We start from the raw sequence: 25,562 nt of genomic DNA on the forward strand, positions 1-25,562 counted from the left end.
TGTTGAGTCAGTGACTCGCCTCTGTTGCTCTGCACTTTGATCAGATCCTGGTATAGTGAGACTCTCATCGTGCCCATGAAACAAGCGCATCACATGGCCACCAAGGAGATATCCTAGAGAGAGAGCATGTTATACAGATCCAAATGTGCGATCATAACCAAAACACAGCATTTAATGTACTAAATGAGAACTCACCCACTGCTGTGTTGGCTCTGGAGCAGGTAGGTTGAACATTCCACAGTGTTTGCATAAAAGAAGCATCCACCTGAATGCTCCCGTTCGAGATGGAGAGGTGCTACAGGAGACAGAAAATTGCATTTATAGTACTCAACTCATTTCACGTGCTTGAGTTTGTGAAAGAGAGGGAGAAACAAATGTAGACAGTAAGAAATCAATATAAAAAAGAGAGTAGGAAAAGAGATATGACTCCCTGGCACAGCCTTGAATCTGCCAGCCTGTCTGTGATGTCTGCACGCAAAGTAACAAATCTGTTTTTTAAAAGATTACCGTCTAGGAAACACAAAAACAACAGAGACGGCCTTTCTCTTGACTGTCTCTCGGAAGCACCCCAACCACAGGCACTGGAGAGAAAATAGTTCAACTGATCAAAGATGTGATTATTATCATGTCAGAACGAAAGAACCATCGACAAAAGTGGAAAGCAATAATAAACTTTCTCCATCTAAGCATTAAGTTGCCTCCTGTAGAGAACACAGGCTGCATCCGAAATCGCCCCCTACACCCTCATTCGCTATTCCCTACATTACTTCACTAATATAATCCCCTTGTGAATAAAACATGCGGGTGAATTCAGGCACTAAGTGCGCCGGAAGGGCCGCAAGCGTCAACTTGCACTGAAACCCGGGTACAAGTCTTACAGCGGATAAGTAGCAGTATACTTATACACTAATTTTAGCAGCGCATTGTGGGATAGAATAAAAGTCTCAGAGTTCCAACTTCTTTCTGAGCACATCAACTTGATTAAAACTGATGGTCTCCTTCTGTTCGCAAGACGTACAGTACAGTTTATTAACTGCCAGCACATCTGGTGGAACCATCTTACCACACACAATTGAAATTATAATGAGAAATTATGGTAATAGGAACTATACACAGACTTGTGCAGCACACATTTCCATGGCTTAAGGTTAAAAGTTTATCTGGAGAATATTAGGCATTGTGGAGACTGAGTCCATAAAATATAAAAGGCTTATAAAGAATATGGATTAAAGTCTGGGGAAAAGAGTGAAACTAAAGTTGGTGAAACTTAAGATAATGTGTAAATATTTTGTACTTATCAGGTACTTACCAGGTACCTCTCTGAGGACACACTGACCAAGATGAGGTCATCTCCAATGCGGACCTTCTCACCTTCTGACCTCTGCTTGGATGCAGGGTGAATTGTCCACCAACAAGCCTCCCCTTCGATTATACAAAAAATAATTTACACTTACATTCACTTTTAGGTATTTAGCATATGCTTGTATCCAAAGCGACTTACATAAGGAAAATAACAGAGCAATTTGTCTTATAGAGGCAGTAATATAAGAAGTGCTATACAAGTTAGATAAAGTTAAATTCATTACAGGATCTGTTGAACACAATAGATGATATTTTGATAAATTACCATAATATTTGTTTTTCCTACTTTGGAAGTCAGTGGTTATCGGCAACCAGTGTTGCAAGTAGGGGTGTGCAGCGGAGTCAGTATTTGTATCTGTATTTTTATCTGTAACAATCTCAAAATTATTTGTATCTGTATTTGTATTCGGATGAAACCGGAAGTGGACGGGGGGGGCGGAGTTATTAACAAATATTTTATTATCAGAGTGAGGCATTTTATCAAGTTTTTCTGGTCTTTCTTGTGTAATTAAATAAAAAAAAAAAACAGAAAAGGGTCATTTTTTACAGTTGGGATAAAAGAAGTTTGATATTAGCAGCGTTTTTAAGATTTTAAACTCATTACAAAACAGCTCGCGTTTCTAAATAAGGGACGCGCAGAAAATGTAATTCTTGTCATTTTTTAGATTGCACTCATTCACTTCACACACATATTATTCGTGCTTTAAGGGGTTTATTATTAAGCGTTGTTCCAGCAAACACGCGATTATGTCTGGCCGAATATTTTTTTCTGTTATTCGGATGAATTCGTTATTCGTTTTGAAGCTATTATCCGTGCCTTTCCGAATAACGTATTCGGCTTCGGGCACATCCCTAGTTGCAAGTAACATACATTACGTAATAATATTACTTTTCTGAAATAACAAGTAAAGTAACGCATTACTTTTTAAATGTACACATTAATATTTGAGTTACTTTTTCAAACAAGTAATGCAAGTTACTTTTTTAGTTTAATGAATTTGATTTTAAAAAATTATGTACTGAATTAAACTAAACGTAGTCACATTATGCACTCTATGCATAGACGCCTGTGTGGGAACTGTTTGAGTCAGAAACTGAGATGGCAGGCCAGAACTCGACATTTTTGTAATGATATATGCAATTTCTGAATGCAGAACTTTTCAGTCATAAAAACACCTGCAAGGCCTGAAAGAGATCAAGCCATAGCCAAGTAAAAAAAGTAACTCAAAAGTAACTTAAAAGTAATGTAAGTATTACTTTCCATGAAAAGTAACTAAGTAACACAATTAGTTACTTTTTTGGGGAGTAACTTAATATTGTAATGCATTGCTTTTAAAAGTAACTTTCCCCAACAGTGCCTGCATTTTTTAGCTAGATAGCCTGTATGATCTTATAAGATCTAGGATCTCAGGTTTTTGACAACTCAGATGTTGATATATTTATTTATGCTGTTCCACTATTTGGGTGGCACAATACACAAAAATAGTAAGATATCTATGTTTCATTTTAGATCTCTTGGGAAGCAGCCCTAGTGCTGCATCTGTTATTTGTGGTTCAACTGTCAATCACAGCCACCAGAAGAGCTCCTCATATCCTGTATAAGGATACCTAAATTATACAGATCACTTTGTATTTTAAGTGAGATTTTGTTCCTCCTTACCAGTTGATTCTTCTTGTAGGCCAACATCAAAAGACAGCTTATCTGTTAAAGACCTGGAGGTCTTCAGACAGGTCAGATACTGAGGGCAAACAAACAAGAAACTTGTATAAAGCTCCTAGCTTTAAAGGGTTTTCCCTTACATTGACTCACTGCATTATGGGTAAATGCCTACTGAAGGTTAAGTTCAATATAACCCAAGCTCAAACATGTAAATGATCCTTCTAAAACATGGGTCATCTTGTTGTTTGTGATGTTAAAGACTTTTCACTTCAGCTATTCCCAACATACTGTACTGTAGGAGCTCATTGATCACAGAGTTGATGTATGTTAGCTGTAAGCAGTGACAGGCTGCCTAATCTCTCTCTCAATTGGCTTCAATTTGTGTGGAGCATTCTCACCATTCCACTCAAGGAATGTCTTAGGAGGATGGCGTGACCATACAGCAGTGTCCGATGTCCACCGCCCTGGGCTGCCTACAGAGGAAAAGAGTTAAATGGTGTTACCAAATTTAAGACAGGGTTTCAAAGAGGTGGAGAAAAGGTCACTGTGATAAAAAAATAAATAAAGCTTATAATATATAGATACAGCAAAGATCTGAGTGCATGCTGGAGGAATGTTAAAAGTAGACTTCTCGTTCAGATGTTCGAAAGAGAAAGAAAATTTCGTTGTTGTACCGTAGATGAGGAAATGTACGGATGGAAAAATATCCCGAAAGAGTCAAGACAGACCACAAGAAATCAAGAAGAATAAAGCATAAGATAGAATAAAGGCAAAAATACTTACCCGTCTTATAAACTTCTGAGAGCATTGGGAAAAGATGCATTGCGTAGTTAAATATAATACATCTAATGCAGAACTTTATAAAGTTTTAATGACGTTGTTTAACATAACATTTACGTTCATTTCATTTTTAGTGGTAAAAATGGTGCTAAATAGCACTAAAAGTGGTTCACTGGCTTGTAATAATAGGAGAAGCACTATACAATTGTGGTTCTTCAGTACAGCACCATATGGTTCTACACGTGTGCTATTCAGGTGATATACTGTATATGTGCCAGTTAACCACTTTTAGTGCTATTAGCACCATTTTTAGAGGCTGTTTATACCTGGTATTAAGATGTGTTTTGGTCGATCGGATCACAAGCTAGAGACAAATTCACATTTACACCAGGTTTTTTATCCGTCTTTTCTGTCCACTTTCGACCACTTCTGTCCTAATTACTTGGGGATGGTCAGTGGGTTTGTCCCTCTGCTTTCGTTAAATGCGAGTGGGAAAATTGACGGGTTTTAAAGTGCACCTATTTCATTGTTTTAAACAACGTTATTTTGTGTATTTGGTATAATACAATACGTTCACGTTGTTTATGAACACATTATTTTTCACATATCGTAAATTTTTGTAGCTCCAGATTTCACTCTCTTCCTGAAACGCACGGATTTGAAAAGCGCTGTCCCTGATTGGCCAGCTAATCTGTACGTTGTGATTGGCCTGAATACCTCTGATGTCAACCGGAAATGTGACGCTTCTTACCATGTTTGAAAGATTCGGTCGCAATGCAATTCTAACAGGAGTTAACTTACAGGCTGTAAGTCCGAAGCGGGAGGAATTATGTTAATGTCGGTCTTCTCTACATCACTAATCTCAGGAAGTAAACTGTTGCCTACAATCTGTGTGTTTGTTGTAGTCCAAGAAAAGAGATTTACTTTGGAGATGTAAAAATGTAAAATCGTGAATCGGACAATAGGTGCTCTTTAATTGACGCAAACTAATATCATGTCAGAGTCTGCTGCTTGTGTTGTTAGTAATCATGCTGCACAACGTTTTGTTTGTGTATTTGTAAGATCTGTCTCTGATATGTCAGCACAATTGATGAACTAAGCTTGTGTAACTTTCACATGCTTGCAAAATGAAACAAAAATGAAAGATGGAGAGCAGCAGCTTTAGTTTTATTAATGAAAGGCTAAAGACCGCGTTGAACATCGTGTGCTCGCACTGCAGTCATGTCCGATGGAAAATATTGTACTCGGTACATTACACATAAAATAATAGGCGAAGAGTAGGAAGTCTTTAGTGGATGCTTGAACACATTTGCGTTTTCGACTACCACTGAATGTGATCGAAAGTGGACAAGCTCAAAATGATTTACACCCCGTTTACACCTGTATTTAGCATTGTCCACTTGTTATCCAATCAACTAAAACGTATCTTCATACCAGGTCTAAACAGCCTATTAGAGTGGATTGCAACAACTCTCTCTTTCCACAAATAGATACAAAAAGGCCTGAACCCTGATCATCTTTTAAAGAAAATATCTGTCTAGAAGAGGCTAGGTATCAAATAATAATGTATTAAAGATCAGGAAATGTGTAATTTGAGCGATATAGCATTGAGATAAAAAATGTCAGTCTGGTCTTTAAGCTTTGAATTTTACAGGACCTGACTCTTTCAAACATTTTCCACTCTGTTTTTCAGCAATCAAAGAGGCTGTTTACACTTGGCATTCACATGTGTTTTCGTCGATCGGATCACAAGTGGACGACGTTAATGCCAGGTGTAAACGGTGTTCAAAACGTTTTGAGCTCGTCCACTTTCGACCACTTTCAACCACATCCAGAGGTGGTCGAAACCACTTTCGATCGGATCTCTTTGGAGTTGCGGAACGCACATGTGGTTGAATGCGTTCGAACAGCCACACGCGACCGCCTTCTCTCCGCCCATTTATGTAATCTGAGGTATTAAACACAAGTTTTACGTATTTTTTTACTTCTGGCGTGAACATTCGGTGAACAGCGCTATTTTTAGCCTTTCATTGATAAAACTAAGCGGCTGATCTCCGTAGTTTCGTTTTGAAAGCGTGTGAAAGTTCCGCGATCCTATTTCATCAATTGTGCTGAAAATTCAAAGAAAGCTCTTACATACTCATGTACAAAACACTGTGCTGCATGTTTACTTGCTAAACAAGCAGTGCACTCCGACATTAGTTTGCGTCCATATAAACTCATAATTACTCCCGCTCAGGTTTGAATGACAGCAGAGAGACTCGCCCACCGTCTCACAGACCACCCCCTCATAGTATTCAGCACAGAAGCGGTCGAAAGTGGACAAAAGAGACGGACCCAAACACCAGGCGCAAACGTAATGTGTCTCTCTCGTCCACTTGTAATCCGATCGATGAAAACACATCCCAATACCAAGTGCAAACAGCCTCAAAGAGTCAGTGATCAAGTGATCAAACGCCTCTGTCCACTGTCAAACTACTGCAGGTGGAAAGATCTCAGGACTGCTGGTTAAAAGGTCAAGATGCCATCTTGATGTATAAAGAGGTTCTGTAAGTAAATCCATAAAATGATAAGAATTCATTGCATTTGACAAATTAATCTTAAAGGAATAGTCCATTTTCTAAAAAAAAATCCAGATAATTTACTCACCCCCATGTCATCCAAAACGTTGATGTCTTTCTTTGTTCAGTCGAGAAGAAATTATGTTTTTTTGAGGAAAACGTTGCAGGATTTTTCTAATTTTAATGGACTTTAATAGAGCCCAACACTTAATACTTAACTCAACACTTAACAGTTTTTTTCAACTGAGTTTCAAAGGACTATAAACGATCCCAAACGAAGCATTAGGGTCTTATCTTGAAAAACGATAGAAAGGTCACGTGTTACATATATGAAATGCACATTTGCGGACCATTGTAAACAATAAACTAACACAAAGACATTAATTAGTATCATTCCACATACAACAACGTTGGAACGGTCCTCTTTCTCCACACTCGTAAACACTGGGGGGCAGTTTCGCGTTCGTCATCTGTGACCACTAGACATCTTGACGTATTGCGTGAGGTCACGCTGGCGTAGTACATTACCGGACCTAGACGAGAAGTTGTGGTTTCAATGTACATATTTTTTATTTTTCTTGTCAAAAATGACAATCGTTTTGCTAGATAAGACCCTAATGCCTTGTTTGGGATCGTTTATAGTCCTTTGAAACTCCGTTGAAAAAAACTGTTAAGTGTTGAGTTAAGTATTAAGTGTTGGGCTCTATTAAAGTCTATTAAAATTAGAAAAATCCTGCAATGTTTTCCTCAAAAAACACAATTTCTTCTTGACTGAACAAAGAAAGACATCGACATTTTGGATGACATGGTGGTGAGTAGATTGTCTGGATTTTTCTTTTAAGAAAATGGACTAATCCTTTAAGTGCAGTGAATGTAATGTATATGTCAGTTTGGTTGTCTTGTATTTTGCATTATGCTAATGATATCACTTCTAGTTGTAGTCTGTCTAGTGCATGGTCTTTTCCGGTTCATTCACTGTGGCCCTGCCTAAATGTGTCTTGACACCATAATGATTACTGTTTGTGAACTGTATGTACCCCCACTGTATCTTGTTTTTCACTGAATGTGCTTTTGTCCTATTTCTTGTCCTGCTTTTGCTCATCTTGCTAATGCTTATGTTAATGTTTCAAGCTCATCTGTCATGTTTGTTGATGGTTTGATTGTGATGTTTTACTCTTTTGTGCCGATTAACAAGATAGCACAGGTACAATAAAATGCACAAAGAGGAAGAAAAAATAGCATGTTGTAAGAAGAATGTATGATTCGAGAAACAATCATTCTGGAATCAGCATTCCAGATCATTTCCTCGTCACTGGTACCCCTGAAATTTGATGTTAGAACCCAAGTGTAAGAAGAAACACACCATCTCACATTACCAACAATCAACAAAATCAAAATATTAAAATGCAACCGTGCCTTTTATACAGACAATAAGTGTGTGTATCAAACACTGCATAACAGTACTCGTTTAACATACCCCACTAATCTTTATGAAAGGAATCTTTATAGTGATGTATGTACAAACTATCCATAATGATTCTCTTAGACAGTAATGTTAGCACAATAGCAACGCAGCACTGAGCCAATAAAATATATGCTGACAATCTCATTTCAAAATGCTGCAGTTAAAATCAACAACATGAAATGTTTTGCATGCTGAGAGGAAAGTAAATAAAGCATTCAAATGGCTCAATGCACAACATGCTTAGCGGTAAACTTTATTTTTAGATTTGCATCCTTCTAGAATAAAAAAAAAATTGACAAGTGAATTTATCTTCTGTTGGGTACAGGAACATTTTCAGAGTCTACAGATGAAGGAGAAAGACTGTGATTCTCTGACTGGGTTATAAGATTAGTTGGGTTACATCAGGAGTTAAGATCACACAATTTCGGCACAAAATTCACTTTAGTTAATGAAAAATGATTGACAACCATACACATTTACAGGACAGTATTCCATAACTAATGCACGTTTAATAGTCTGAGACGACATTCATGCATACTTGTTGGTGAACGAATTGTGAACATACCCATTTATCATGTTCAGGACTCTTGCAATGATGAACAAAGATACAGAAATGATTAATAAATGCAGTCTGAACAGCCTCGCCATTTCAGCACAGTCAGTTCATTATGTTGCACAGCGTACCAACGTCAAATAATGCAGATGTGCACTATTTTTATAAAGCACACCTTCAACAGACTAGTTTTAATAAGAGTGGGTTAAAAATATCCCCCACTTTATTCTAGAAATAAATGTATCTTGGTAAAACCCACAATATAATGAACTGAATGATGTCAAATGATAAGGCAACCCATGAATAAATAAAATCAGCAATAAAAAGTATATTTGTAGAGTGCGTTTTATAAAAAAAATTTGTGCTGGGCAAAGATTAATCGCGATTTATCGCATACAAAATAAAAGTGATTTTTTGCATATGCTGTGTGTAATTTTTATGTATATACACACACATTCATGTATGTATTTAAGAAACATTTACATGTGTATATACACTCACCTAAAGGATTATTAGAAACACCTGTTCAATTTCTCATTAATGCAAATATCTAATTAACCAATTACATGGCAGTTGGGGTGTGTGGTCCTGGTCAAGACAATCTCCTGAACTCCAAACTGAATGTCAGAATGGGAAAGAAAGGTGATTTAAGCAATTTTGAGCGTGGCATGGTTGTTGGTGCCAGATGGGCCGGTCTGAGTATTTCACAATCTGCTCAGTTACTGGGATTTTTAATGGTGTGAAAAAGGGAAAAACATCCAGTATGCGGCAGTCCTGTGGGCGAAAATGCCTTGTTGATGCTGGAGGTCAGAGGAGAATGGGCCGACTGATTCAAGCTGATAGAAGAGCAACATTGACTGAAATTATCACTTGTTACAACCGAGGTATTCAGCAAAGCATTTGTAAAGCCACAACATGCACAACCTTGAGGCGGATGGGCTACAACAGCAGAAGACCCCCACCGGGTACCACTCATCTCCTCTACAAATAAGAAAAAGAGGCTACAATTTGCACGAGCTCACCAAAATTGGACAGTTGAAGACAGGAAAAATGTTGCCTGGTCTGATGAGTCTCCATTTCTGTTGAGACATTCAGAATTTGTCGTAAACAGAATGAGAACATGGATCCATCACGCCTTGTTACCACTGTGCAGGCTGCTGGTGGTGGTGTAATAGTTTGGGGGATGTTTTCTTGGCACACTTTAGGCCCCTTAGTGCCAATGGGAGACGTTTAAATGCCACAGCCTACCTAAGCATTGTTTCTGACCATGTCCATCCCTTTATGACCACCATGTACCCATCCTCTGATGGCTACTTCCAGCAAGATAATGCACCATGTCACAAAGCTCGAATCATTTCAAGTTTCTTGAACATGACAATGAGTTCACCGTACTAAAATGGCCCCCACAGTCACCAGATCTCAACCCAATACAGCATCTTTGGGATGTGGTGGAACGGGAGCTTCGTGCCCTGGATGTGCATTCCACAAATCTTCATCAACTGCAAGATGCAATCCTATCAATATGGGTCAACATTTCTAAAAAATGCTTTCAGCACCTTGTTGAATCAATGCCACGTAAAATTTAGGGCAGTTCTAAAGGTGAAAGGGGGTCAAACACAGTTTTATTATGGTGTTCCTAATAATCCTTTAGGTGAGTGTATATTATGCAAAAAATCACTTTTATTTTGTATGCGATCAATCGCGAACAATCTCCGCCCAGCACTAAAAAATATAAACATTTCTATTTTTTTGAAGATAGCATAAGTGACATAGAGCAATGTAAGTAGCCTAGTCTATGCAAAGCAGACAGTAAGATACAGAACCATTATAAGCAATGATGAAAATGTTTTTATTATATTAATGGTCTGCATTTGTTTTCATTAGTTAATTATGTTTAAATGAACAAGAGATTATGGTTTCATATCTAAAATCCCTTTTTGAAATCTGACAACCTTCACTCTCCACATCAAACCGGCTAGTGTGAATTTTAGTGGAGATTAACAGTGTTTATAAGGATGATTGATCTATGGTCAATAACTTATGTCATGACTCTTGATTTCTTACCCTAGAGGCCATAAAGAAGAAAGTACAGCTGATTGGATACAGTATATCTTTCCTTTGCGTACACATAAGTTTGATATTGCCAGATAGTAGCTCATAAGCAAGTGCATTTAAAAAACAGTTTGGACTCCCTTTAATGTCCCTACCAGGAATATGGTTTGTTTTTTTCTGTTTATGCACATAAAGTCAAGTTAGTGCCATTGAATTAAGATTTATTCTCCATAGAGAATAATATATTAAGGCACTAACATAATCAATGCATAACCCTTTATTTTAATTTAGTATTTACTTATGAATGTTAAAAGACCCTGATATAATACTTTTATTTACAAACAGAATTCTTTTCCTATTGACATTGTCAGTAACTGCGGAAAAAAGAAAAATACTCCCAGAGATCAATGCCGAGATATATTGAGTATAGAGACCCTGCAATTGCTGTGATGTATGAACTTACCCCTTCTCCGCTCTGCCCGGCTAGCATCTCCTGTAAAGCCCTCACTGAGAGCGATTGCTCCAGCACAAAGTTGCAGATGCATAGGTCAGGAGGAATAAACTGCAGATAGAGAGAAAGAGAAAGAGTGTTAGCATGAGAGTTTTCTGCTTTTCTTTTGATTGATTGGTCCTTAAATGTATTAAACCTGTGAGTTCAAAAAATGAAAGAACTGGTCTTTCATTAGACCCAAAAGAGTTTTTCAAATAAGAAGCTGAGATGCAAAAGCCACCTCCATCAAAAATTAGATTATGAAATGGGGATCAGAAGCAATCCATAGCATTTGCTGCAGTAGATGCCATTTTCTTGTATTCTAGTGCCGTTCAATTAAATAACTGCTTTAATAGCCTAAAAGCTTTTCTTACCTTGTTGTGTTGCGGAGTACAGTTGGTGAGAGTAGTGAAAAAACGAAATGAAGTTTAAATTATATGGACTCTAAATAAGCCAAGTGTAATGGATTTGAGGAAGCAGCAGTGTGGAAGTCAAGACTGTAAATGAAACGCAGAACGGAGTTTAATTTATAAGGACATTCCTCTAGTGGAATAGATCTGACAGACGGCAATCTGACAAGTGAACAGAAATCTGCACTAAATTAAAGAAAAAGTGAGTGGGTCCAATATTATTGATCTCAAAAAAGTGGTGAATATTGTCCCAACCCACATATAATGGTTCAGACGCCCATGGATAATGATATTAACCGCATACTCTCGGCACATATTATATGTTCATCAAGAATGTTCCCTTCAAATCTGCTTAATCGTGGCCTCAGGCCATTCAGAAATACCAGTTTGTTGGCAGAGTCTGATAAAAAATGCTAATTTACAAAAAACATGTCTGATGCACTTTTGCATCTGAGCTCTTTATATGTATTCATTAGGATTAGCTTAAAGGGCCAACAAGGATTAGCAGGGGCAAGTGGTGAGCACCATGCGTGGTCTTAAGAAGACATCTCCCACCCTACATCTGTTTTTAAGTGTACTATTTAAAGCTCCTTGACTGTCTGGTTCAGCTATCTATAGAAAGTGAACATCTATCAACTTCTAATAACTACTGTATAGTTCACTAGAATCACTTATGGATGTACTGAGTATATACTTTATATACCACTTTCTTACTAAGATCTTCCTCTGAGTAGAAAAGATAGTCAAAAATTACAGTGACCTATGACCTCTGACGGGCTTAATGTGAAATGCGAGCGGGCAGAATGTGCTAACCAGAGTGACAGATGCCTCTGAGGGAAAACCATCTGTATGTTTTCAAACAAACACAACACCCTATGGAGGAATGAGATGCAACTCACAGTTAAGTTGTATGGTGACAGTTTATGAACACCTAAAAAATGTCTTCTTAAAGTAACTCCAACTTAAAGTAAAGTAACTTAAAGTAAACAAACATTACCCAAGTAGGTTAACTCAATCCCTGCCAGCCTTTTTAAAAAAGTTTTTCTTTTCTGTGATTTTCACAAAGTTTTTACAAAATGCCTTCCGGAAAATGTTCTTTTATAAATATATAAACTTACAATATGTCAAATGAAAGAGCCTCTGCTTTCAAACAAACAAACAAAACGGGAAAAAAACAAAACGGGAAAAAAACGTTTCATCCTATCTTCATTTGTTCTCTTTTTATAATCTCTCAAATTAGTTTAGGTTTCTCTAAAATTAAAAAATTTTGAGCAATAAGCTTAAACAATTTTGTAAAGGACTTTTGAAAGAGATCAGATTCAGAACGATGATCAAAACATACACAGAGTTTTCAATGTTGTTAAATTCACTGATGCTTCAGTGTTTAATTAATTGGGTAAGAGCACCATATAGTGGATAATAGCAGAATTATAGATCACCGTAAAAACTTGTCAGGGAAGCATCATTGGCATGGAAACGTTTTGACTTAATTGACGAGCTAACTTGTCAATGGCGGGGAAAGAGTTAATAGGTATATTATGTGCCCTGTATTTAGAATTTTCCATGAAAATGTTTATTTAAATATGGAGTAAATATATTTTTGAAAGTATATTAATAACATTAAAAGCTGCATTAAGCATGTTTGATGAGAGACTTTTTGCTCAGGAAATATTGCATAAGTAAGACTTAATCTATGACCACTGAGACTTACACTTAAACTTAAAGGGATAGTTCGGCCAAAAACGGTATTAAACCCATTATTTACTCACCCCCAAGCTGTCCGAGTTGCATATGTCCATCGTTTTTTAGACAAACACATTTTCGGATATTTTAGAAAATATTTTAGATCTTTCTGTTGATTAAATGTCAGTTTACGGGGTCCAGCCATAGTCCACGACCTTCAAGTACAAAAAAAGTGCGTCCATCCTTCACAAATTAAATCCAAACGGCTCCAGGATGATAAACAAAGGTCTTCTGAGGGTAATCCGTGCGGTGTGTTGTAGAAATATCCATATTTAAAATTTTATTAACGTAATTAACTACCTTCCGGTAGCACTGCCATCTTAGACTCAGGAGAGAGTATTAGCGTAGTGTACGCACTTGTCTTAGTGACGTATGACAAATTCGGAGGGCGGGGGACAGAGCAGCAGCAGAGAAACTTCTTTACGCTGCGTAAGCGTTCATCCTGAATGCGCATGAGACTAAGATGGCGGCGCTACCGGAAGGTAGTTAATTACGTTAATAACATTTTAAATATGGATATTTTCTACAACAACACCGCACGGATTACCCTCAGAAGACCTTTGTTTATCATCCTGGATCTGTTTGGATTTAATTTGTGAAGGATGTACGCACTTTTTTTGTACTTGAAGGTCGTGGACTATGGCTGGACCCCGTAAACTTACATTTAATCAACAGAAAGATCTAAAATATTTTCTAAAATATCCGAAAATGTGTTTGTCTGAAAAACGATGGACATATAAAACTCGGACAGCTTGGGGGTGAGTAAATCATGGGTTTAATATCATTTTTGGCCGAACTATCCCTTTAATGTCATGGGCTTGCCAGAGCTTTTGTACTGGACTCAGGTCTGAGTGTATCTGGCAAGACCATGACAGTACTATGTTCTGTGTGGGAGCATGTGGAGGCATATAGTTGTGTGGCTTCCACATGTTCCCAGTGTTTTGTGGCTGTCATGATCTTGCCTGACCTTGGTTATGATCCAGGTTGGATGTTAGAGGGCAAGACCATGGCAGCATTGTGTTTATGTGGGAACACGTGTGTTTTCACATCATGTATGTGTGACACGTGTTCCCAGTGTTTTGTGGCTGTCATGGTCTTGCCTGACCCTGGTTATTATCCAGGCGGGATGTTAGAGGGCAAGACTATGGCAGCATTGTGTTTATGTGGGAACACGTGTGTTTTCACATCATGTATGTGTGACACGTGTTCCCAGTGTCTTGTCACTTTTACCCTACTCCCTTATGTACTCGTGTCTTACGTGATTAATTATGTTCACCTTTTCCCCATTGATGTGCTGTCTATATTATGCCCTCGTGTTCTCTGTGTGGTGTGCGTGCGTTGTTGTAGACTCAGTGTTATGTTCTCAGTTACTTGTTCCAGTTATCCTCGTGTTCTGCTTTGTGTTTCATCACAGTGTTTTTGTTATTCCTTGTTTTACCCCCTCGTGGGTGTTTCTGTTATTTTTGTGTAAATAAATTCATAGTTATATTTTCGTACTTCTGGTCTGCGTTTGGGTTCTCCTTTTGTTTCCATTTTCCGGTGTTTAACCGATCGTGACATTTAAAGGATTACCGTATTTTTTTTTCGGTCTATGAGGCGCGTTTTTTTTCATAACTTGGCTGGTGCTGCGTCTTATAGTCAGGTGCGCCTTTTAAGTCAGTATGAATTAATTTTGACATTTATGAGGCAAGAGACAACATTATCGTCTACAGCCGCGAGAGTCCGCCATATGCTGCTTCTGTATTTATGTAATTCAATGGATTCTGTAATGTGGAATTACGAATATGCAAACTTCACGCTAGTTGGGTTGTTCATGTAATTTAGCCTATTCAACCTTCCAGGTAAGTTCTGTATGCTATAGTTTATCGTTTAAATAACTGATAATATTACTTTAATGTACAGACATCTATTCAGCCTGCTGTTCTGTCTGCTATTGTTTAGTTGAATAACTTGCCTTTCCAGATTAAATGTCTGTTGTTCGGCTTGAATTTTGTGAAATAATTTTCTAAATAAACGCTACGTATAGTCCACTGTGACTTATGTGTGTTATTTTGTCTTAATGATGCATTTTTGAATGATGCAGCTTATACTCCAGTGTGGCTTATAGTCCAGAAAGTACGGCACGCAATTTTTGTAAAAAAAAAATTTGCATAACTCATGCAATCCGTCATTACATCAAAAGGTCATACATGAGAATGCGAAACTATTGGTAACAGAAGACCGTTCCGACGTTGTTGTATGTGGAATGATACTAATTAATGTCTTTGTGTCAGTTTATTGTTTAACGTGGTCCGCAAATGTGCGTTTCACATATGTGAACATTGCTTACGCAATTCTGTGAGGCCGCGCTAGCGTGTTACACTGAAAAAAATTATTCATTGAATTTAATCAATTTTTTTAAGGTAAGTGGTTGCAATCAATTTATGTAAGCTAAATTTAAACAAAAGTTGTATATTTTATTTTACTTTACTAATCTTTTTTGTTTAAATGTAGCTTAAATAAATTGACTGCAACCACTTACCTTAAAAAATTGAGTAAATTCAGTGAATAATTTTTTTCAATGTACATGGCTGGTGCAAAATGAGAAGTTGTGGTTTAAAGTGCATATTTTAAATTTTTCTTGCCAAAATGACAATCATTTTGCTGGATAAGACCCTTATGCCTCATTTGGGATTGTTTAGAGTCCTTTGAAGCTGAGATGAAACTGCAATTTTAAACTGCATTGACACTGTTGGGGTCCAATAAAGTCTATTAAATTGGGAAAAATCCAAAATCCTCAACATTTTGGATGACATTGGTGGTGAGTAAATTATACGAATTTTTAAGAAAGTGAAGTTATCCTTTAATGCACATAAAATGATCAATTATCTTTATGTGATTGGTCAGAGTGATGTTTTTCAGGGTCTTAGGGTGACTGTGGGTTATCTATTACATACATGCATTGCAAATGAATCCATTGGGATTAATGACATATATTAAAAAGTCTGATATTTTATTGTAATATATGTTTATAGATGCTTTCTTCAGCATCCACCTTCATTTTAACTATGTTTGTTTAAGGTCAGTATATTGTATATAACCACAGAGATGCCCACACATCTTCTTCTGCCTTGCCTCTTGATGCATAGAAAATATGGTGCAGAGAACAAGGATCAATTGCTGTTGCCATGGTTTTTTGACTACATGAATCCCTTTCCATTAATTTTATTGTATTTCTAAAGTTTGACATATCAAAGGTAGATATATTTAAACCTGTTTAATTCTACCTCCTCCACTCCACATTTAACAATGCAATTTTCTTGTCAATGAAAGGTGATCTCCTTGGCACTTAAATTCATTTTTAAACAGTATAGTATTTCTTAAAGCAGAATATTAACATGCAAAATGTATTGTGTATATTAATATACTGCATATCTTGTAGTGTTAGATAACCAACAAATGTACTGTAAGGCTGTTGTTCCCAAACTGCTTTAATCGGCATTGTGGATTGTGTGGGGGTTCAGGAACATTAAAGCTGTGATTAGTTTTTCGTGGAGCTTTACCTTCGCCTCCGATGTGGGCTCCAGATAACACAGGCGGTTGCCGAGTCCCTCTGCTGTGAGGCAAAATTTGCGATTTTCTTTCTGAATGGCGGCAACACACTGCAGCACCACCTCATCTTCCTGCAGGCACAAAAACAAGGATTTTAACTTACAAGCAAGACAGAAGAACTACGTACGGCTAGATATATATTACTTGATGCTTTTACTTTTTAAAGCAGTTCAAAGAGCCTTAATGTGTCAATTATGTCACTTCATAACCATACTGAACAATGTTTTAACTTAGCAATTACAGTATTATATCAAAGCAAATATTATAATTGCATGATAAAAATATGGATCTCAATTAATTATACAAACACAGCTTTCATAAAAATACAAATCTAATCTGTAATGTCAGAATAGGTGTAACATAAAGTGTTTATTATTTGGCCCTGGACATAGAAAGTGAGAGTAAATGATTTCATTATCTGTCTAAAGTGTTTAATGAAAGCTTCTCATTCGAGGAAAGGAAGATGGATGAGATAAAGATGTCACCAGAATGAATCTGCTTATTCGTTGCATCTCCTTCTCTCTCTCAGAAAGAATATATTGATTTCTCACTCATTCACATTTCCCGGTTGTCCCTTTTTCTTGTTTGTTTTCTAACATGTTGCATTAATCTGAGGAAATGGTTGCCATGGTTCTGATGAACACCATTTCAGAAATAACAATACTTTACCACAGTCACTGTGTGGATGTTTAAAATCTCATTCATTAAGTTACTAAAATAAGGGCTTTCTTAATACATACTGAATTAATGCATAATAATCTGTGTATATTTGGGTTATTGAGTTGTATGCAAAATAAAATATGTTAAACAGTTTAAATCCTATGCTGCTTTACTATGTCTAACTCCTTTCCAACCTGATATTTGACTAAAACACTAGGTAATAACATAGGGGGTGAAGGTTTACTAAGTAAGCAGGGTCCTTGTGCCAAAAACATGACATTTTTCCAGGTTGCTGCCTCCAACAGTACAGTAGCCCAGGGCTTGTGCATAGCCTACTAGTACCAACATTCCGAATCTAAATTCAAATTTGCCTACTTTTATACTATTTAAGGGGCGAAAATTACTATCGAAACAAATACTATGTCCAAAACCTCAGTACAGAAAAAAACAGTATACAAGAAATACCCAAATGTTCTTATCGAAAAGCGCTGTGTCCCTGATTGGCCTGAATACCTCCGACGTCAGCAGGAAATGGGATGCTCTTTACCATGTTTGAAAGATTTGCTCACAATGCAATGCTAACAGTTAAATTACAGGCTGTCAGTCTGAAGTAGGGATGTCAAAATATGCAATTTCCCATATTCGATGATCATTTAAATTAACGATCAATCAATCGAATAATCGTTAACAGTAATAGTGCGATAAGCCATTACAGCAGTGACATATAGCCAATGACATAAAAGTGTGAGTAAAAATGCCAGCTTCCTCACGCGAATTAAAAGTTTTTATTTTGTCTAAATAACATGCTAGTGGGATTGTAAAATGAGTCAATGTAGTTGGTGTTTTGATAAAAATCATCAATTGAATCTCGTAATGAAATATAATGACTAATAGACACAGTAAACTCCGCCTCATAACGGGCACTCCGCACAGTCGGATGAAAGTCCGTGCGTCCATGACAAAATAAGTTTTCATTATCATCAACTGTTATTTTTCTAGTTGTTCACCTTGCTTTCTGAGTCGTTGATACATCACTTGTTGTAATTATATCCAAGAAGCACACAAAGGGCATTTTTCCCGTCGTCACCTCAGCTTTAGACCTGCGGCGTACTTTCAGCAAAGATGCTTATTATGAAGACTTCAACCTTCCATTAGAAAATCCGTTTAGCGTGTAGCGCCTCAGCCAGTAATGATGATGATCAAGATATATGTTGTGGGCGTTCAGAGTGTAACGACAGTCAGTTACAGTTTACATTTAACAGTTTCTTGCCAGAATGTAAGTTTTACATTTTAATCTGTTTATTAAAAACGGCTTCTGGTCTCCTTCCCTGTGTAAAGCAGCGTTGCTATGCTAATCTTGCAGGTTTCCCTGAAGAGGGTCTTTGCTTTCAGTATCCTAACTGTGTTTAGATTTTCGGCATCGGAACCTCTCAGATCCACTGCGGATGCCATTTCGTTGCGTTAGCAGCCAGCCTCGTCTCGAATGAGGTTATAAAGCCCAAGTGAGTGTTTGGCATCAAGTATCGTTGTGATCATGGCTAGTTTAACTTCTTCGCGCTTGTTTAATTTTTTCACCATCCGTGTATGTGCTTTGCGCAGGCGCCGGATACACGTGCTTGCTTTGTCGACAATCGTTTATTTTTATTGATTTAATTCTTATCGACAATTAATCGCAGATCGATTAATTGTTAACATCCCTAGTCTGAAGCGGGAGGAATTATGATAATGTCGGTCTTGTCTACATCAGCGATACCAGGAAGTAAACTGTTGCCTACAATCCGTGTATTTGTTGTAGTCCAAGAAAAGAGATTCACGTTGGAGACAATAACTCATGTCATTGTTGTACCTTTTGCATATCGTTAACATGTACTAATACACACTTGCACACCAAATTAAATGTAAAATCGTGAATCGGACTATATGTGCACTTTAAAACACAGGGTGGCTTGGCAAGTATGGGGATACAAATTTAATTTCCGTTGTTGTGATTACCTCAGGTCAAAGAACATACGGGTCACATTCCAATGAAAACATGGCGGATACAATTTGTCTAGTAAGCATTCACGCCACTCCTGCGGCTTCAGAGTAATTATGTCCAAAAGTATAGGACATGGGCTCAAAACTAGTTGCAAAGATCTGTAAAACCTAAAAGTTAACTCAACTCAAACCATTTAAGGAAACCGGTTGCATTAAACCATTTAAGTTGTAAAACACATACATTTAAGTACTGTGAACTTAAACAAATTGAGTCATATGCAGTTATGCACTTATATTTAAGTTCACACTACTATAGTGTGTATATAAGTGCATAATTGCACATGACTCAAGTTCACAGTAAATGTATGTGTTTTAAAACTTAAATGGTTTAAGGCAACCGGTTTCCTTAAATGGTTTGAGTTAAGTTAACTGTTAGGTTTTACAGGTTCAACAGCATGTAGATCTATTTGATTATAACCAAATGCTTTTTTTACTGACAAATATTTTGTATTTGACTTTAAAAGCTATGAATAGTTCAAAAATGTATTCAATAACTCTAATATGTGATGGTATGCAGACTTTAGGTACTTTCCACAGTGTTCTTTGTGAATATCAAATGTTGGCCTTAACCCAAACACACATCTTAGATACTTGGATACCAGTGTTGTTTTTATGCTCATTCAAAATGTGTCCGATTACCATCTTCTTGCAATCTCTTTGATATTAAAAAACAGCTGTTAAGACATACTGTACATACTGTGAGACTACAAAACAGATGTTGGCTTGTTATACTACACTGTAAAAAGTGAAAGTCTGATCAACTCAAAAAGTTACTTAAAGTGGTAACACCTAAAATGTTTGGGGTTTTTAGGTGGTTTTTTTAGATGTTACCAATTGAAGTAATTTTTTGTAAATTCACCTTTAATTTTCTGAGAAAATTTAAGTTAACAAAACTTACATTTTTTAAGTGTTACCAATTGAAGAAATTTGTTTAAGTAGATCCAACTTTCACTTTTTACAGTGTAATACACATAATCTGTAAAATGAATCATGCATTTGAGTTTAAAAGTACCAACACAAGTATGTATCTATATTGTATACATATTGTATACATGTAACTATCTACACAATAAAGCAATATTTACTTAATGCAGCAAAGTACTGTTTATGTCTTTTCTTTCTGCCCTTGCTTATGGTCTCATCTAGATCCCTTGCCAAGGAATCTGGTGAATCTGCAGCAAAGTGATCCAGGGAAAGCAGCAGAGCCATCTGCAAAACAGCTAAGGGGCAGAATCACAGTCTATCTATAGGGGTGTTGCGTGTGTAATGACGATAGGGGGGTGGGGTGGTTCTGCTCCAAATTTCAAGGGCAAGAACCAAACAAACTCTCAGTTATATGTCCATATTCTCGACCCAGGATCGCCCAGACCTTTTGCCAACTCGAACTGCACATCGCTAGACAACACCAATGTGCAACCTGTTCATACCTGCAGGTTCAAACACAGGTGCAACAGAGTGAAAAAATAAAGGGTTCCTCCTTCTCCTTCTCCATGCTCAGTGTCTGTCTTTAAAGACATGAACAGGTGTAAGTGTACAGCCTGAACCCTCCAGAAGGCGTAACTCGAGAGGTCCTGATGTGCTCTGATGCCAAATAAATGCTCACAACTTACCCGACTCTACCACTGACGTGAACTTGAGAGGTGGAAAGGTGAATATACCAAACTGTCCCACCCACAATGCTATTTTCAAATGTACGCACACGATCGGTTTAAATCCTGCAAAATTATTATAAATAATTATGTTTGTCTTTTCAAACATCATACATTACGTATGTTTCGAATGAAATCTGAAAAGTCCCATTATTTACAAATGTCAACACATGCCACACCTGTTGCATGTTTGACGAATTTGAGTATCCTTTCAGCTACCAAAAAAGTGCTTCGTTTTTATTAAATCAATGCATTATTTAGCTGCTGTGAAATTAAGATTTCAGCATTATGAAAATAACACATTTGAAATGAATCTGAAGCATTTGATAATCCAGACTAAGTAAGAATTCGGTGAGGGGTAAAGGGTCCTTTCTTCATCTCATTCTCTTAATAACTCAAAGTCTGCTACTCCACTTCACCAAGCATATGGCTCAAGCCACTGTATCTGACAGCCTAATGAGATGAATGCACTGAGCTCTCATCTTTATCACGTCTATATATCTGCATACTGTTATTCTGCAGAGTCCTTTAATGAATTATGTTTTGTAAATATGTAATATATTCTCCCTGAACTGGGATAAAGCTGAGGTTATGTACAACAGCCTTGTCAAAGCTTACATTAGGTGATATGCCAAAAGAAAAAATTAACTGAAAATATATGTCAAGAACCCAGACTACTAAATAGGGCATGGACAGGCATGTGACACAGAATATACAGTGGGGGGGGGGGTGTTGGTGCAGACAGCTGTTGAGGTTACAGTGGTAGGTTTTAACATTGCAAAATTATAATAAAAAATAGATTTAAAAAATTGTAATATATATTATATAAAATATATTTATAAAGTACACATTAATTCCTTTTATCAATACGTTTTTTGTTTACAAATGGTCCGGGTTAGGTAATGCTGATTGAAAAGGCATTCCTAAAATGTCTTAAGTTCTTCAATGGATGAATATCTTTATACTTCAATCAGACATTTTGTTCAATTAGGGTATTAATTCATTAAAAACAGAGTATGTTACAACATAACTTCAGTGGTTGGACTAACACAAGCGATAGCAACTGTAAGTAACACTTTTTGACCTCCAGATGATACTAACCATCTCTGTTGTTAAAGATGCAGCATCCTTCACACAAGATAATCCAACAGAAAATATGCAATACATTCTGAGAAAATGTATTAAAAATGCAAAGCCATTTCACCCATACTGTCAAGCATCCTTACAGTGATGTATCCCTTTTGACTACTGAGCAACACAACTGAGTCTAAGAGTGCTGCTAACAATGCGATTGGATCAGGGAAAATAAGCTTAAGGCTGTGTGTGTGTGTGTGTGTGTGTGTGTGTGTGTGTGTGTGTGTGTGTGTGTGTGTGTGTGTGTGTGTGTGTGTGTGTGTGTGTGTGTGTGTGTGTGTGTGTGTGTGTGTGTGTGTACTGTTTGTGTGAAACACATACAGAAAGAGAGGTTCACAGGCAGCTAGTATCATGCCTTCGCTATACTTTGAATTTAAAACTTTAATTACTCTGCAGTATAGGCATCTGTTACAAAAAATAGCTTCTTGCAAAAGCATGCCTGACTGACCTTCATCTACAGTTAAAATTAATACAAAACCAGGGCTCGCAAAATCCAAGGTTTTTGGTTAGCCAGAAATGTTTTATTTACAAATAAACATTCCCCTAATGTTATTTTTAGGTTATTTTAACGTTCCCCTAACGTAAGAATAATTGAATTGTTATATTACTGAAATATTATATGAATGTATTATAACACATGTTATTTTTTATAAAAAAATACCTCAACACATCACACATTGTATTTAGATAATGACTGACAAGAGGACGCCGAAATACATACAATATCATTACATAACTAAATCTGAGACTAAGCAAAAACATTAAAATAATATTTCCTCCCCAAGATAGCCCGACGGGCAGGGCGGAGATACATTTTGGTAGCCCGACAGGACTTCACAATAGCCCCTGGCTCCAACACAAATCGCAAAAAACAGGCCTGATTATGCTTTTTATTGTTTTGACCCAGGTAGCCTTAATGAATAAGATTGTAACAACAGAAATTTCTAGCCTACCTCATAAATTTCAGATATTGTTAAAGACAGGTGCTTTGTTTAGTAGGAGTGTAACAATGGAGCGATACATCGATTTTATTTCTAACGATCCGATGCATCGATGCCACACATAAAAAAATTCGATTTGAGGTATACCTTGTATTTTGAGGAATACCCTTTCCATGTTCTCATTCCTTGACGTAACGTCTATCTAAGTATTTCCGCCAAAGTGCGTTTTTTTTTTCATCTGCTAGTAGCATCAGCAAGTGAATGAGATTCAGCAACAAAGCGGTTGTAGCAGCGAAAACATAGCAAAAGTGACAGAAGACGAGCGTGTGTTTAGCACTGCAGGTGATATTGTCAATGCAAAACGCAGTGTCCTCTCTCATATGTTGATCAGTTGATTTTTTTAAAAGGAAAATTTCTCAAAAGAGATCACTGCAGCACTTGTTTGACTGTTAAACCCAGTATCACGAAATTGCGTGACTATTTCACGCATGGACCAGCGTGAAAATGTCACGCTTTGCCGCGTTTGAGCGTGAGCATGTCACGCTTTCTGTTTGTGTCACTGTCACGTATTGGTTACTCAACTTTTTTGTCCTAATTTCTTACCATTGTCGCTTTGGTTTAGGGTTAGATTTACATAAAATGACATCCTTACCTTAACAAACTCTAACCCCAACGTCAGGTGACATCTGGTTAAAGTTTATAAAAAATAAAAGAATAAGTCTTGTATCTTTTTTTTTTATGAACCAATACTTAAAGTGACAAATACTTAAAGTGACATATAACACAAGCACCAAATCTAACCCTAAACCGAAGCGAAAATGGTTTGAAAATAGGACAAAAAAGTTGAGTAACCAATACGTGACAGTGACACAAACAGAAAAGCGTGACATGCTCACACTCAAACGCGGCAAAGCGTGACATTTTCACGCTGGTCCATGCGTGAAATAGTCACGTAATTTTGTGATATAGGGTTGGACTGTTAGATCTGTTAGATGTTGTGTGACAGATCAAATGCTTTAGTTTAAGAGCTTTATTTTTTATATTAATTTATTTTCATTTTTTTTTCTAAAACTACCTCAGTCATTGTCACTATGCACATTTTGGCACAACATACTGAAAGACTGTTGCCATCATAAGCTTTATTTTATGTGACATTTTCAATTTTCCGATTAATCTGTGTTTTTTACGTGGTCGATTCAAAATTGATTCTCAAAGGCCACTAATCAATTTTTTCCCAAAATTTATTTCCGCAAACATTGAACGTAAGATTAACATTAATCTAATTACTAGTCTTCTCCATTAGATGTCTCCCTCTTTTTTGCCCTGCGCGATGTTACCAAGAAGCAAGAGGAGCGAGAGGCGAGCCTGTCAGTCATTAATTCATTCAGTCTATTTTCTAATGTATTCTAAAATAATATAATATAATATTCTATATAATCTATATTCATTGTGTTGAATCGAGAATCGAGTATAAAAACCGAAATCGAAAATCGGATGAAGAATCGAAATAAAAAAATCAATTTGGTAGCCTCGAATCGAATCGAATCGATCTGGAACATCTGAATCGATACCAGCCCTAGTTAGTATGTTATTTTAAATGGGACACAGAGATTGTGCCATTTTCAAGATATAGATAAATTAACCGAATTATCTATAATATATAATAGATAAATTAACCGAATAGAATGGAAATCGCATCGAAGAAATGTTTGATGTATCGGCAAAATTTTTTTTTTATAATAATTGCATTGCTGGTGGAGAAACTAAAAAAAAATACTGTATCGCATCGTAATGAACTGTCCAATTTACACCCCTCGTAAAGTCATTAATAAAAAAATAATAATAATCAAACTATGAGCAATAGCACAAATAAATACAGAATAAAAAACAGTGGGCACTATGAGATAATTTTGTGTAAATATGTCCGCTCAAGTGCAAGAAAACGTGAATGTCAACTGCCCCGAGCATCGCTCACGCTGGCCCCGGGCCATTTGGCTCATTATTGTCGGTCCCTGCAAAGTCTCCCAGTAGACAGAGATATTGGTGCATATGCATAAAATACTTATAGTTTGGGATTGGTCAAAGCAAAAGATCTGCACTCCAACCTTTACCCCAACATGTAGTGGTAAATAAGCAAAACTATGACATTTCTGAATTCAGAAAGGCTTTTTCTCTGGGCTCTTTCTCTGAACAATGCTTGTACAACCTTTGGCTAAACTGTCAGCTCTAGGGCCTCCTTAAAAAACAATTGGTGCCAGGAGCTCTTATGCATATCAAACAAGCAAAAAGTAAGTAGCCAGATATGTGGTGACGTTTAGAGACAATGTTCAGCTAATTACTTGTGGATTTTATAGCAGCTAATGAGCACCCCTATATACAACTCTGATGTAATCCTGTCAATGAATTATACACTAAACATGCTTTACAAATGCTAGTGCCGTAAACACCTCCGCAAACACACACTTCGGTCCGAG

The 25,562-nt window shown here is 36.9% G+C and overlaps 1 protein-coding gene across 4 annotated transcripts in view; it reads right to left on the minus strand.

The window, feature by feature from the left end:
- Positions 1-25,562, minus strand: part of ryr3 (ryanodine receptor 3) — a 107,800-nt gene that overhangs the window by 76,525 nt on the left and 5,713 nt on the right. For 2 of the 4 annotated variants that reach the window (XM_073856073.1, XM_073856071.1), the window contains exons 2-9: positions 16,619-16,738; positions 10,897-10,995; positions 8,394-8,414; positions 3,421-3,495; positions 3,023-3,101; positions 1,310-1,422; positions 196-295; positions 20-113 (exon numbers count right to left, since the gene is read on the minus strand). In XM_073856073.1, the coding sequence (XP_073712174.1) occupies positions 20-113; positions 196-295; positions 1,310-1,422; positions 3,023-3,101; positions 3,421-3,495; positions 8,394-8,414; positions 10,897-10,995; positions 16,619-16,738 (701 nt within the window). Of the gene's footprint in view, positions 1-19; positions 114-195; positions 296-1,309; positions 1,423-3,022; positions 3,102-3,420; positions 3,496-3,805; positions 3,821-8,393; positions 8,415-10,896; positions 10,996-16,618; positions 16,739-25,562 lie in introns of all 4 variants that reach the window. The other 2 variants (XM_073856072.1, XM_073856074.1) reach the window with 2 other exon arrangements.

This window comes from Misgurnus anguillicaudatus, chromosome 18 (genome assembly GCF_027580225.2).
Source record: "Misgurnus anguillicaudatus chromosome 18, ASM2758022v2, whole genome shotgun sequence".
Classification (NCBI taxonomy): Eukaryota; Metazoa; Chordata; class Actinopteri; order Cypriniformes; family Cobitidae; genus Misgurnus; species Misgurnus anguillicaudatus.